The sequence below is a fragment of the Frieseomelitta varia genome, unplaced genomic scaffold (assembly GCF_011392965.1).
Source record: "Frieseomelitta varia isolate USP_RPSP 00005682 unplaced genomic scaffold, Fvar_1.2 scaffold_582, whole genome shotgun sequence".
NCBI classification, from domain to species: domain Eukaryota; kingdom Metazoa; phylum Arthropoda; class Insecta; order Hymenoptera; family Apidae; genus Frieseomelitta; species Frieseomelitta varia.
In genome coordinates, this window is record NW_025110348.1 from 899,402 (window position 1) to 916,322 (window position 16,921).

Below are 16,921 nucleotides of genomic sequence, written 5' to 3' on the forward strand. Positions count from 1 at the left end.
GACAAGTAATAAATTTATCATTTACTTTGCCTGGGTGACACTTAAATATACTTGAAACTGAGAAAATATTGCAATTTTGAGTTAATATTATATTAATATTATTATTAATATATCATAATAATATATCAATATTAATATTATATTAATATATCATTATAATGTTAATTAATATAATAATAATATAACAATACACTATTTATGATCTTCATTATACACGCATTGTTCAACTCAATATAATGTAATTAATATAAATAATAAATACGTTTAATATAAATAACGTACGTACTAGGTTTAATACAAATAAAAATACGAATGAAATGTATCCAATTTCCGTTTCCCTTCGAACAACCTCACAGCCATCGAAACAGACAATCAAAACGTGGTTCGAAGAGAAAAAAATTTGCGGACAAACGTAAGAAGCTGGATTGTTTCCGACGAAACGCGTGGCAGCCTGCTCTGCCTTCTTTTAGCGATATCGCGTTAGCGATTTCAAGTTTTGTTCTTTCGGCGCTTTATTCTTTCGACCTGGAAACGATAACAGTAATGAAAGTTCCGAGATGCATAAGGACTCAGTTGCCAGTTTCGCAGTGTACGCGTGGATTCCTCTGCGCCGGAGAGGGATTTAATGAAAGTCGGAAGGTCTCGATCCTTTTGTTCCATTACGAAGATCGTCAACGACGAAATTTCGAATCCTCTTCCGGAGAAAATTTGGCTTCGCTTTTCATTCAGTCACGCGTGTAGAAACAATCGAGTCGATTCAAGTTGTTCAAAGCAAAGTTTCGCAAAGAAAGGTCATATAAGGATCTATTTGATGATTTTCTGGTGATTTTAGCGTGCAGTGGCGATACTTTTTCTTGAAAATTGTCAAAATTCAGACATAAAAACGGAAAAACGGTGCAAAATTTTTTTTTTCGTCTGGAATCTATCATTTTGAAGACCAAAGTCCCATTTTGAAAAATGAAAAATCAATATTTTGTCTTAATTAATACTATTTAGAAATTTTAAACTTGATTAATATTATTTACTATTATTTACTATTATTTATTATTAATATTTTACTATTATTTACTATTATTTATTATTTTACTATTATTTACATTTTATTATTATTTAGTGTTATTTATTATTTTACTATGATTTACGTTTTACTATTATTTAGTGTTATTTATTATTTTACTATTATTTACATTTACATTATTTACATTTTACTATTATTTACATTCCCACTATTTACATTTTACTATTATTCACATTTACATTATTTACATTTACATTCACAACTTAAATTAATTAATATTATGTACAAATCTGAAACATTCGTAATTTCCCTGCTAAATAAAAAAAGTCAGATATTAAAATTACGTCAGTCTAAATCAAACATTAAAATTATGTCAGTCTAAATCATTTATAGTCGTTTATCGTATATCGTTCGTCATTTATAAATGTTTCGTCGTCATTCGCTGTTCACTGTTATATAATTTTTAGGTTTGCAATTTATCTCTCATTTTTGTCTTCGTTGTCTTCATTTTGTCCGTGTCGTGCATCAACTTCAGCGAAATCGCCGAAAATTAATGATCGTCGGTAATCAACAGTGATCGGGCTCCACGTTTCTACAAAGATACACCCACCGATAAATGACTTGTTAATGCACACGTCGTATACGCCATTACCGGCTGGTATTTTCGCTATGCGTAACGTTTCTAAATAATCTCGATGTGGCCGAAATCATCAACCGGAGGCTGAAATTCCCGACCGTTGTGCACGATAATAATCTCGTTGCTGTTTCGTATTCGCGTGTTACAACCGCTCTGTTTAAACCAACAAATAACACGGGTATTAAACGATATTAAAATCGTTTGCCTGCGACGATCGTGAGTGCAAATGGAACCGTTTGACAGAGATGAACGCAACGTTGTTACGTAACAATTTTCGAAGGACGATGTCTGCCATTTTGTCAACGCGTGGCCGTATCATAATACGTGACTGCGTTCGCTGAATCAGTCCGGGGGGTCAAGTTTTGCCCAGAAACGACGATAATTCAACCTGCAGCCTGTTATTAAGTCCCCGTGATTTCCAGTTCGCAAATCACGCGACCGAAATCATCCAACGAAAGGTATTCTCGTATCCTCAGGACAGCCAGCTGGACTTAAATTACATATCCAAATTCTAAATTGCGTATCCGCTTCTCTTCGTTGACTTTCTTTCAATTGTGGCCACTGTCGAAGGTAGAAACATCGTAGGTTGTAATCATATTCTGTCTCTAGGCAAATTATGATTTATTGCTACAAGGTTGGCATTAACATGCTCGTCTTAGATTGTTCAATCTAATAAGCTTGGAGTTCTCGTTTTAGGTTTGACGTTCTCACGTAAGATGTTTGTCATGTTTTTTTTTTTTTTTTTTTTTTTTACAATTTTTTTTTACAAACGTTGAGCTGGTTCTGTTTGTCTGGAAAAGATTCGTATATACAGGGTGTTCCATTTAGGCGAGGCTGCCTAGATATTTCTTCGAATTGTAACGACGAGAAGAATGTTTCTTCTCTCGCCCGACATGAATGGCAATGAAAGGTCAACGGACTGGTAAGAATATTTTTCTTCAAGGTCATTTTTTTCAAGGAGTTTTCAAAGTCACTGACGTCTTATTTTCACACAACTATTTTTTTTTTTTATTGCGTCGTATGAAGAAAAATACGTTCAGATATGCATTATCAGAAATATGTAATAATAATAATATGATAATATATATAATAATAATAATAGTAATATAATAATATATATATATTAATAATAGTAATATAATAATATATATATAATAATAGTAATATAATAATATATATAATAATAATAGTAATATAATAATATATATATAATAATAATATAATAACATATATAATAATAATAGTAATATAATAATATATATAATAATAATAATATAATAATATATATTATAATAATAGTAATATAATAATATATATATATAATAATAGTAATATAATAATATATTATAATAATAATATAATAATATATATAATAATAATATATATTAATAATATAATAATATATATAATAATAATATATATTAATAATATTACAATAATTACAATATTAATAATATTAATAAACGAAATCGATCGCGAGCTTTATTAGTTGTCGAGGAAACGGTAGAGGCAAGAATTCGGAAAATTCGATGGTCCAGCGAAAGTTGGCGGTGTTCTAAATAAAGCGTGGCGGAGGAATCGTGTGGCGTGGGTGCGTTACGCGAAGTTACCAGTCGAGCGTCGCCCGTGAATAAATCTTCGCCGTTAATAGGCTTATGTCACGGTTTAATGCGAGCTTCTCGGGTTCACGACGATCGAAGAAAAAAAGGCTACACGTTCGGTCTGGTAATATGCCGCGTAAGCGGATTGTTTCATCGTGGAACACGTCGGGTTTCCTCGAGCTGAAAGCTACGCGATAATCGCGTAATTGTAATTAACATTTTACGATTGCAAGTGAAACGAATGTTACAAGTTAAAACTTAAAGTAGATATATTTCAGCGAGATCCAACCTAACAACAACGACGTGTCGGATGTATATAATATAATTAGAGTCGTGCTTGCGCAACTAATTACAAGCGCCAAGGGTTGTTTATGGTGTTTCTAATACTCTCGCGTTTATTTACGTTTAATTACAACGATTGTAAGATCGCTTCGTAATTAATGCTCAGTATATCATTAATTTATCAATTTCATTTCATATACGAGTTAACGTTAATTAACAGGCACAATTAAAAAATATAGAAATTCATTATGTCATATTACGTGTTTTAAATGTATTTTAACATTCTAATTATGATGTTACAATGTTTCCAAGCTTCTTCGATTCCTAATTTATTCAAATTCGCGCTTTAGCTGGTCGTTGAATCCGCCAGCACGTAGGAGAGAAGTTTTCACTTAAGAGGAGAGCTAGTTAGCGAAAGAAATACGACGAGTCTTCCTTCCGCGGATTTCAGTTCCCGACTTTTCTCCGGTTGACATTATTTACATACGAATCCCGCCCGTTTCGCGGATTATCTTCCCGACGAACGGGTAGGCAGGTATGAAAAAGTTAGGCAACCACGGTGAAAGGGCGGAAGGATGAGAGTGAGAGCCCGCGGCGAGGTTTGCCCGATGCGGCGTTTCGCAAACATTTCCGGAAACGTTCGCGAAACGTAACTTAATCTGTCTCGGTTATTTCGGCGTAAAAGCCCGATTCCCCACGTCCGATTTGCCGGCTTATGAATGAATAATTACGGATTACCCTGTGGTGGCAAGAACTTTTGAAACGGGGCGAGCCTCTCGCGTGGAACATTTCCTCGAAACTTTTGCTGAACGTAGAGACGTCGGACGACTTTCTTCTCGTCCCATTATGATAATTGAATCAATAGAATGTTAATTTCATCTCCGTCAGCGCCGAGATGCAGATGAAGAACGCCAGGCCGAGGATTATTTGAAAAATGTTATTAGTTTTCCTAGTTCTACGATCCTCTGCACCTTGAAATGGGTCTTAAAAGTAATAACAAAATCTTTGTACCACGTTCATCAGTTGATACGAAACACTAGTATGTTATTAGGTTGTGTGATAAATTCGTTTCGTCTCTTGGTGTTATGTTTTTAGTATGTATTGTAGAAAATTAGTGGACTATACACATATAACCTATTTCACATTGAGTATACAATTGTAAATGTCGCTTATAATTTTACACAGAAAGAAAACAAATAGAAATATGTAACTTCAAATGCAACGTGCAAAATGTCAAGAGAATCATTAGAGTTCAAATCCACTCGCATTGAATAAAGAATAAATATACGGTATGAATAAATATTGCTTGTAATTTTAATTCTAAGTAGAAAGAAACCGAACACTATAAACATTTCAAGTATAATATAAAATTGAAAATATGCACAATATTTAAAAAATCATTTATTATTACAGAAAATATTGGATTTATGATTGATGAACAATTTAAATTCATCGAAATATTTATTGTACTATTGACACTGGGATGTTAATCGTTTCAACGCAAGACACATGTTCTTTAATATACTATAATAATAATATAATATACATAATTAATATAATATACATGCTATACACGTGTAATAGTTTAAAAGTTTTCAATATTTAAAAAAAAACGAGACTTTTGACTTCTTTTGTAAAGAATAATCAATCATATAATGTACATTAATTTCATCATCATCGTTCATCGAAATTAATTTCATTACAAACTTATCACATAACCTATTCATACATACATTAATCAGTTAATGTGCGCATCCAGTTTAGATTATTGTCATCTGACTCATGATTCTCGTCAGTTTTTCAACACGAGGTTGAAACGAAAATAATCAACCATGTAATACACATTAATTTCATCAGTATCATTCATCGAAATTAATTTCATTACAAATTTATTACATAACCTATTTATACATACATTAATCAGTTAATGTGCACATCCAGTTTAAATTATTGTCATGATTTTTGCCAGAGACAGCTTTTTTTTCGCCCATTAACAGCTTATAAAACCAACTCCTCATCCTTCCATCCTTTTTCTCTCATCGTGTTTGTCGGGCGTTTGTTGTATGGGTTTTCAGAGTTAGGTATTCTACCGAATTCGGAGGTCAGAAGCCACTTTTTAAGGAAGTCGAACGTCGCTCGCAAGTGCATCTTCACTTGGGAGTCCTGTCGTGTGTCACGAGATCCCGAATGGAGTATTTCTCTTTTCTCTCTCTCTCTCTCTCTCTCTCTCTCTCTCTCTCTCTCTTTTTTTCTCCTCTTGGAAAGGCCGGTGTAGGTCGATGTATCGTTTTCCGTGCTGGAGCTTGGCTGGTTCCAGCCGAAGGCAGTCACTTAATACGTTTCGAGGAGGGATTAGGTGTCGTGTTTCCACAGACTTAACCGTATAATGCTCGTCCGACCCGTGGCATCTGCTCTCACTGCGAATGGTGACGTCGTTGATTCGCAGGGCCGGCTAACGCGGCATTTCGCGATCTCTTCCCGATCAAGCTTCTCCCCGAGAATTAAAAATTATACTATTATTAATTGTAATTTATAATCAAATATAATACTGTATAATTAAAAGAATTATACTGTACGGTTCAAAAGTATTATACAGTACTATACAGTTGAAAGTTGGATTAAAAAGTATACTAAGCAATTTTTATAATTTTTAATGATCTTAATTGAAAATTATACTATGCAATTGAAATTATGCTATTGTTAATTATAATTTGCAATCAAATATAATCCTATATAATCGAAAAAGTTATACCATACAATTAAAAATTAAAAAATAATTTTTAATTTTTAATGATCTTAATCGAAAATTATACTATGCAATTGAAATTATGCTATTGTTAATTATAATTTGCAATCAAATATAATCCTATATAATCGAAAAAAATTATACTATACAATTAAAGTATATCAAGCAATTTTTTATTTCTAATTATTTTAATTGAAAATTATACTGTAGAATTAAAATTATGCTATTGTTAATTATATTTTGTAATCAAATATAATCCTATATAATCGAGAAAATTGTACTATATAATTAAAAATTAAGAAATAACTATCTTAATTAAAAATTATACCATGCAATAAAAATTATGCTATTGTTAATTATAATTTGTAATCAAATATAATCCTACATAATCGAGAAAATTATACTATACCAATTAAAGTATACCAAGCAATTTTTAATTTCTAATTATCTTAATTAAATATTATACTGTGCAATTTTGCAGGAAAAAACTTACGCGGCGAGGCGAGAATTTTGACAGATTTAAAAAGATTGAAGCGCATGAAACTGGTGAAGAGAGAGAGAGAGAGAGAGAGAGAGAGAGAGAGAGAGAGAGAGAAAGGTTTAGATTGGGTAACTGTAATAAAGGGAACTTAGAAGCGGATTTTCGCGCGGGAGAGGGAACTTTTTAAATTTGAAATTCTCGAGGATCGGGAGGCTGGGGGATTAAACGGGCGTTTTATATTTTCACGATATATCGGGGAAAGCAGAAACAGCGGAGGAAGCGTTTCACAGGGAAATCCAGAGTATATCATGCACGCACGCACATACACACAGAATGGTATCTAATCTGTAATTGAAACAATTGAATCGAGTGTATGACAGTTAACGTCTAGACACCCAATATCAAAGATATTGTTCCCTTGCATCTCGCGGAGTTGCAGTCCTCGCATTGTGTCACTGCGCGTGGAATGATTCCAAATCGAACGTGGGACAATCAGAATCGGCAATCGATATTCCAATCGAATTCAGATTTTTTTCCATTTTTCTTTTTCTACTCGCGTATCGCGCGTGGAAATATAAAACGTTATCATGTTCTTCCTTCGGAGAAAAACGATTCTCAGAAAACGCGTAAGTTAGGTTTAAGTTTATTATACTTTACAGTTTTATTTTTTTTATTTTTTTTTTTTACAGAAATTTCATTCGAATAGGACAAGACTTTCACTCGGTAACTTACTGATGCAATACTAACTGTACTATACCACTGAGAGTATACTTTACTGTACTACTAATTGTACTAACTGTGAATCCTTTTTAATTGCGTTACTTTCGTTCAGCGTGTTTTTCGGATATGGCAAACAAGTGGAAAGAATGGCAGAGGATAAAGTTGTAAGATTTACTGTGACCAACACAGCAGTGTATAATAATTTTTTATGTTAAGGTGACCTTAAATTTTTTATATATAATGCTAGTTTCCTCTTTTATTTGTTTGTTTGTAGCTATCAAGACGAGTTAAATTTATCATATGGTAAATGATGGTAATTCTTTGGAGTTATGAAAGATCAGATATGAGAGAAGTAGTTGGAATATTTACTATAGTAGATAAATAATAAACTCTGTCCGTAGTGATTTCGATTCACTGTCTGATTCGTGACCGCTATTCAGTATTCCTAGAGATATCGATAAGTGATAAGCCCTCCTGTCCAATTTCGCAAGTATTCTAAAGAATATTCTGTTCTAAGTCTGCAAGTATTTAGTATCTGGTCGCAACGCCGCATTATTTGACGAAGGAAAGAAAAATTTATTTTGTATCAGGCTTAATTAACTTATTTTAACAATTTTAATTATCTCGAAAGTAAATGATCTATATATATATATAGATCATTTATTATTATTGTGAAGAGTATACAGAAATATATATACATATTTCTTACTTATTTTAACTATTTTAAACTATAATAATAATGTATATATATATATATATATATATATATATATATATATATTTCTTATTTATTTTAACTATTTTAAACTACTTCTTCTACTTATTTTAACAATCTCGAATTATCTCGAAAGTAAATAACCTAAATATATATATCTCGAATTATCTCGAAAGTAAATGATCTAAATATATATATATTTAAATCACTTATTATTATTGCAAAGAGTATACAGAAATATATATATATATATTTCTGTAAAATAAAAAAAATAAATATATATTTAGAAATCAAATGTTTGTCGTATTTATTAATATCTAGTTTTTTTTCAAAAAATAAATTTAATTTATTCCGCACTTTCGGGGGTCGGTTACTGACTCAATCTTAACATTGATTGCGAGCTAATATTATCAGGCCTAGTCGGTCGTCCAACACTAATTCCTAACGACGTCTTTTGTGTCCGCGTCGAGTCCTTCCAAAAAGCAGCAAACGTTGGCGGGTATGCAAATGGCGGACGCGTTGAACGCGGGTTTGGGACGAGCTCCGAGCGTGGAAGAAGCTGCGATCGTTGCGTCGTCGTCGCCTTTTGTCGATGGAAATATCAACTCCGATACCCGCTTCTGGCAGCGTTGGGGAGAGACACTGACGCGATGAACAATGTCCGCAACGTTGCACCGGAAATAAGAACCGGCGCGTACGAGTTGACCATTGTCATTTAGCGAACCGTCTCCCCTCCCGCCGCCTCGTTCCATTTGATTCTATTCACGCCCCGGGGGAGGACCGGACGTGAGGTCAGCCGCGGCTCGTCTAAGTTCGAAACTACTCCCGTGAAAAAAAGAAAAAAAAAAAAAAGAAAAAAACGAAAAATACTCCTCGCTAGAAAGGAGGAGACATTTTCGCGTGACAACACCACTCCTGCGTCCGTACCTTATCGTTTCACCGTTGTTCTCTTTTTTTTTTTTTTTTTCGATTTCTCTCGACTCGCTTCTCAATTCCTCGAGGGAAGAAGTCAGAGGTGAGAGTGTTATATTTATTTATAGAGTTCTCGAGAGTATTATATTTATTTATCGTGTTGTAAAATACAATTTATTTGTATTTATTATATTTATTATTATTTTATTATTCATTTGTATTTATTATATTTATTATTATTTTATTATTCATTTGTATCTACTATATTTATTATTATTTTATTATTCATTTGTATTTATCATATTTATTATTATTTTATTATTCATTTGTATTTACTATATTTATTATTATTTTATTATTCATTTGTATTTATTATATTATATTATTATATATTATATATTATTATATTATTATATATTATATATTATTATATTATTATATATTATTATATATTATTATTATTATACTTATTATACTTATTATTATGTAGAGTATTTATTACACTTATTATTATTATTATGAAGAGTATTTATTACACTTATTATTATTATGAAGAACATTTATTACATTCATTATTATTACGAAGAGTATTTATCACATTTATCATTATTATGAAGAGTATTGCATCGCGGATTTTCTTAATATTAAGTACAAAAGGCAATCGTACGGATTTTAATTGTTAATTGTTGAATCGAAATTTGACGCAGATGTAAAATTCATTGACAACACAGTGAAGATCGACACGATGGACAACACGGTCTCCGCGAACAGCCTGAAAATTAACCACTCGAAATGTGCCCTGCGCTTCGCATACGTTATCAGCTGCGCGATAAGCAGCTAAGTGTCCAAAACGCAGTTTAAAGCTGACCCTTCACGATCAGAATAGCACGGATTCCGTTAATCACGCCTCGTCACGTGGCACCATTCACCTCGACTCGCCTATCACGGTTCTATGAGATTTCAGAAACTGATTTAGAATCCGTCACGTTGATCGGCAATTGCGCGATGATACTCCTTGAATCTTCGACTCGCGGCAACGTGAAACAAGTATACGTATGTATACATTAATTAATTAATTCGAATGCCAATCGTTCTCTCCAAGGAGCTGTTTGTCTGGCGGAAGCGTTCGGCCGGAAATTACGTTCACGCTGCCGTGATTTTACAGTAAAAACACAGTCAGTTGAAATATAATTAAAAACATAATTCAATAATTCCGTATAATTCATTAATTTGAAATATAATGTATTCATTGATCTAAAATATAATTACCTTAATATATAATATAATAATATATGATAAATGCAAATGAATAATAAAATAATACTAGATAAAGTAAATACAAATGAATAATGAAATAATAATAAATATAAATACAAATAAACAATAAAATAATAATAAATATATTGCATGGTAGAAATTATATTGACATTGATTGATTGCGTGATTATATTTGAAATTGCTGAAAATAGTTACAAATAAATGTAATATATATTATATAATTGATATGAATTATAATTATATAATTGAAATTATTGATATTAATTGATTATAATTGATATTATATACGGTAAAATTGAAATTGTATTTATAATAGTTATAATATTGGAACGTAATTATAATTATATGATTATATTTCAATATTAATGAATATAATTATAAATAAATACAACATATATGATTGATATGAATTATAGGTAAATAATTAAAATTATATTGACGTTAATTGATGATAATTTATATTATATACAATAAAATTGAAATTATATTTATAAAAGCTATAATATTGAAATATAATTATAATTATATGATTATATTTCAATATTAATGAATATAATTATAAATAAATACAACATATATGATTGATATGAATTATAGTTATATAATTAAAATTATATTGGCGTTAATTGATTATAATTGACACCATATACGGTAAAATTGAAATCATGTTTATAATAGTTATAATATTGGAACATAACTATAATTATATGATTATATTTCGATGAATATAATTATAAATAAGTACAACATATATAATTGATATGAATTATAGTTATATAATTAAAATTATATTGACGTTAATTGATATCACATATGGTGAAATTGAAATTATATTTTTAATATTGGAACATAATTATAAATATAATTATAATTATACGATTATATTTCAAATTAATGAATATAATTATAAATAAATACAATATATATATATATATATATATATATATATATATATATATATATAATTGATATGAATTATAGTTATATAATTAATATTATATTGACGTTAATTGATATCACATATGGTAAAATTGAAATTATATTTATAATATTGGAACATAATTGTAATTATACGATTACATTTCAAATTAATGAAAATAATTATAAATAAATGTAGCATATATTATATAATCAACGTGAATTACAATTCTGTAATTGAAATTATATTAACTGATTGATATTACGTATCATAAAATTGAAACGATATTTGCATACAATTATATAGAAGTATAATTACAATTATACACTGTATCCAACAATTTGAAATATAACTCGGTGTAATTCGGCCTCGTTCCGTGCAACTACAATTTTATCCCGGAAGGGGATGAAATCGGCACGAATAAATCATTCACAAGCAACTCGCCAGCCGCTTGTTGTACGCGTATGGAAAATTGCATCGTCTAATATGGATATCACCGGTTATGGCAGCGTCAGATCAACGACGACGCGGTCGTGAACGCGCGTACGCGCGATCTGCTTAAAGGGACGTATAAATCTAAATCAGCCGGCGGATTACGGTCGTCGAAATAATTTATCGTCGCTTCGGGGCCGCCGGTCTTCGTTCCGGGGGCAATTTTCGCAAGATAATCGTTGCATGGCAACGGCGTGACGTCTCGCCGTCGGAACGACGTTAATTCGTCTTTTTCAACGGCGAAATTTCGATAAATCAAGCATCACGATCGATTTTTTTTTTTTTTTTTTTTTTTATAGACTATAAGGATTCTTCTCCTCATCGTATATTATTCATGGTTACTGAATACTGAATCGATCGAAATGATACTTTTGCAAAGAGATTGGTGTTTTCTTAAGTCGACATGTACTCGATGTTGAACTGTCAGCTGTTGACTGCGATTCACTTTTTCCACTATTGGAGAAATCTTTGTAGAAATGTGATGTGTTATAATTATTTACAGTGGTCTTTTATTATGGACATTTATATAACCGATGTTATGTACCGTTCTGTTGCAACTATCGTTCCTACAAATTGACATAATATATTATATTATTACTAATAAATTATATTATAATAATATTATATATTATATTATTACTAATAAATTATATTATAATAATATTATATATTATATTATTATTATAATATATTACAATAATAATTATTATGTAATAAAACTACATATATGTGTGTATAAATACATTTAAATACTTAAATAAGTAACTTTACAATATTAAACATTTTATTTTTATAACAATGGCTTGAGAAAATAATAGTAGTTGTGACTTCTATATATTTTTAGATTAACTAATCGAATTTCAGTAGACTAGCATTATATAACGCATGTAAGATATTCGTAGAAATTTTATGTAAAAAATTATGTTTCTTCATCAAAATGGGTCTTCCCCGTGGATTTCGACTGAAAATTTCAATTCAGAATCTTAAAATTGAAAGAAATTGAAATCGAGGTTGAAATTAAGAAAAAAAATCGAGGTTAAAATTAAGAAACGCAAAATTAAGATATTCGTAAAAAGTTCTCACAAGTGTTCGATTATTACATATCACGTAGCAAAAAATTACGTCTTTTTTTATCAAAATGGGTCTTCCCCGTGGATTTCGACTGAAAATTTGAATTCAGAATCTTCAAATTGAAAGAAATTGAAATCGAGGTTGAAATTAAGAAAAAAAATCGAGATTAAAATTAAGAAACGCAAAATTAAGATGTTCGTAAAAAGTTCCCACAAGTGTTCGATTATTACAACTACATATCACGTAGCAAAAAATTACGTCTTTTTTTATCAAAATGGGTCTTCCCCGTGGATTTCGACTGAAAATTTCAATTCAGAGTCTTAAAATTGAAAGAAATTGAAATCGAGGCTGAAATTAAGAAAAAAAATCGAGATTAAAATTAAGAAACGCAAAATTAAGATGTTCCTAAAAAATTCCCACAAAAGTTCCAAAAGTTCCTAAATCTTCCCCGTGGATTTCGACTGAAAATTTCAATTCAGAATCTTAAAATTGAAAGAAATTGAAATCGAGGTTGAAATTAAGAAAAAAAATCGAGGTTAAAATTAAGAAACGCAAAATTAAGATGTTCCTAAAAAATTCCCACAAATGTTCGATTATTACAACTACATATCACGTAGCAAAAAATTACGTCTTTTTTTATCAAAATGGGTCTTTCCCGTGGATTTCGACTGAAAATTTCAATTCAAAATTGTAAAATTGAAAGAAATTGAAATCGAGGTTAAAATTAAGAAAAAGAATCGAGGTTAAAATTAAGAAACGCAAAATTAAGATGTTCCTGAAAAATTCCCACAAGTGTTCGATTATTACAACTACATATCACGTAGCAAAAAATTACGTCTTTCTTTTATCAAAATGGCTCTTCCCCGTGGATTTCGACTGGAAATTTCAATTCAGAATCTTAAAATTGAAAGAAATTGAAATCGAGAAAAAGAAAAGAAAAAAAAAGAAAAAAAAAATACAAATTTTTCAAAGACAGTTGAAATTCCAAAAAAAAAAAAAAAAGACTAACTCCAGCGTATCTGGCGAATCTTTCAGACGGTGTCGGCACTCATGCTCTAGTAAACGAGCGTGGCAACTCGAGAGCGGAGCGGACAAGAGCGGACAGCACGATGTGGCGTACACTGGTGGTGGTGGTTCTGCTGGTGGCCACGACGGTGTCGGTGGTCGGCGACAAAGTGGTGGTCCTGCCGCACGACGTTTACCCGGGCTACGAGGTGACGCTGTTCAACACGAAACGTCCATCCAACTTCCACCTGATGGAGAACGGTTTCTCCAAGTTCTTCACGGTGTTGGGCAACGGCCTGGTCATGACCACGTCCGACCTGTCGCCGTTGATCGACCGGCCGGTGAACCTGATCGTGCTGGAGGAGCTGGCCAACAGCACCGAGACGCATTTCCTTCACCTGTACGTGATCAATCGGCGAAACATGATCACCTTCTCGCACGATCAGCTGGGCGAGGGCGAGGTGCCGGAGAATTCCGCCGGGGGCACGTTGATCGACGGTTTCCCCGTTCTGAGGGCCCGCGGCAGTTTCCCGGTTCACTACACGATCCTGCCGGACGAGACCGGCGACAGGCCGTTCGCGCTGAAGGAGGAGGACTCGAATCAGACGGGGTTCAACCTGACGTTGAACAGCCAGAAGGAGGGCGTCCGTGTGGTGACGGCGAAGCCGCTGGATCGCGAGAGCAAGAAGTCGTACACGGTGGTGATACACGCCACCGACGGCTATCTGCTCAGCAGCTCGCAGATCAACGGGCTGGTGCACGTGCTGGACGAGAACGACAACAGGCCGGTGTTCGAGAAGGAGCAGTACACGTTCGAGATCAGACCGAGCAACTTGGACCAGATTGGCATCGAGAAGAACTCGGTGGCGCTGCCTGGCTGGAAACGATTCTCCACGGTGGGCAAGGTGGCGGCCAAGGACGCCGACGGTGACAAAGTCGCGTACAAGTTGCTGACGCCGAGCAGTCTGTTGGTGGTGGTGCCGCAGACTGGCGAACTGATGCTGGTCGGCGAGCCGGAGATCACCATGGAGGAGGACAGCGAGTGCGTGGTGATCGTGGAGGCGCACGACGTACGCAGCCCGAGCCGATCCACCGAGAAACCGGCCAAGGTCGTCGTTCGATTTCTCACGTCCGAGCCGACGGGGGAGGTGGAGCAGCAGCAGCACCGGATACAGAAGAGACGGGTGACCAGGGCTGTCAGGCCGACGAAGAAGGTGGACTTCACGGAGGCTGACGGCGACGTCGAGGGGAAGATCGCGTTCTACCTGGAGAAGGAGAACGAGAAGGAGACGTACAAGATCAGGGACGAGAACAAGTGGGTCACCGTGGACTCGAACGGCTCGGTCATAGTGAAACAGAAGTGGGACTACGAGGAGCTAGGGTCGGAAAAGACCATTGATTTTTGGGTGACTATCACGAACACAGGTAAATTATAATTAACCTACCTTTCAACGATATTGCACTTTTCTCGACTAAAATTTCGGTTTACAAAAATTTACACGTTACACGTCGTTGATTTCATTTGTACTTGTTTTTAATTGTATTGTTTGATTGTATTTAGTATTTACTTTGTAAATAGCACAGTCTTTGCAAACACTTGCGTGTCTTGATTAATCTTCTGTTTTGTTGTTACTCGCCCCGGTGGCCGAAGATCGGTGCTCACGATATCCATCGTTTATGCGGTGTCCATTCCACGGTATTATGATTTTAATTTTTACACCATTCCGTCTTCTTCCTACGAACACGTTCGATGCCATTCGACCATTCGCCTTCGCACCGTCTATACTGTTGGCTCGGTTCTTCTCGTTCTTCTCCCGCACACAACCATCTTTCAAGGAGGACGCAGGTGTCTGTTCCTGCAGGCTTCTTAGAAACCGTGCACGCCAAAACGATCGTGTGCCTCATCGATCGACCGTCGATCGATGCCGCGAAAGTAGCGATACAACTTGTCCGGCCATCGAATTCGAACCTAGCACGAAACTTTCAACATTTTTCATTCTTCCGATAAAGCTAAAGAGAGGCGTGTTTAGGCAAACTTTAATAGCAAAATTTATTAATTGCCGGAACGCGTGTAAATGCTTTTGAAAGTTACGAGGCTCTATTTGTTACGAGGCTGCGAATATTAAATATACCGACATCGTTGCAAAGTATATATATTTCATATTATATTATATACACACACATTGAGCATTTGTTAGGAAATAAAATATGATAAAAAAGGAACTTTTAAAAGGCGAATATTAAATACATCAATATCGTTACAAATGAAAAGTATATATATTTTATATTAGGTTATATATACAACGCACTGTGTATTTGTTAGGAAGTAAAATATAATAAAAAAGGAACTTTGTCTCATGTTAATTTTTAACTGATCGTTCTTACGCTTGACTCGCACGCCACACACACACACACACACACACACACACACACACACACACACACACACACGGATCCATCAAGACCGCCAAATTTAAATCATAATTCATTTAAATCATTTCACTCAACATTATTTAAATTCAGAAACGGATTCATTCGGTGTTAAATGAAATTGCCGAACTGGCGGCTCGCCCCTCTTTGCCTCCTCCATGCCCTACTTTATTCTGTCTCCTCCGGAGCGCCGCCATTATCCACAACTTGTGTGATCAAAATTAAGAATACTTTCGTATCGACCTCTTTTTCTTTTTTTAATAAAATACGACAAAGAGTATATTCTGTAAGAGTATATAGTAACAATTAATAGCAACAGTAATAATTAATTGCTACAGTTGTATATTGTGGAAAGCTGAGTTACAAAAATGAAAATGAGGTCGTAGAAAGTATTTTTCCATAAACAGACAAAGTCCAGTTGTAAATTGTGGAAAGCTGAGTTACGTGTCATAAAAATAAATCAGAAGGAAAAAAGTTCTGTAAGAATATATAGTAACAATTATTTGTCGAGTTGTAATTTACAGTAATTTAACAACGTTACAGTAATAATTAATTGCTACAGTTGTATACTGTGGAAAACTCAGTTACGAGTTACAAAAATGAATCAGAAAAAG

The 16,921-nt window shown here is 33.4% G+C and overlaps 1 protein-coding gene across 3 annotated transcripts in view; it reads left to right on the forward strand.

Annotated features, from left to right (window-relative positions):
- Positions 1–13,892: 13,892 nt before the first annotated feature.
- Positions 13,893–16,921, forward strand: part of LOC122534288 (neural-cadherin-like) — a 19,376-nt gene continuing 16,347 nt past the window's right edge. For 2 of the 3 annotated variants that reach the window (XM_043664790.1, XM_043664789.1), the window contains exon 1: positions 13,893–15,302. In XM_043664790.1, coding sequence (XP_043520725.1) covers positions 13,982–15,302 — 1,321 coding nt within the window. In that variant the 5' untranslated portion in view covers positions 13,893–13,981. Of the gene's footprint in view, positions 15,303–15,528; positions 15,574–16,921 lie in introns of all 3 variants that reach the window. The other variant, XM_043664788.1, reaches the window with a different exon arrangement.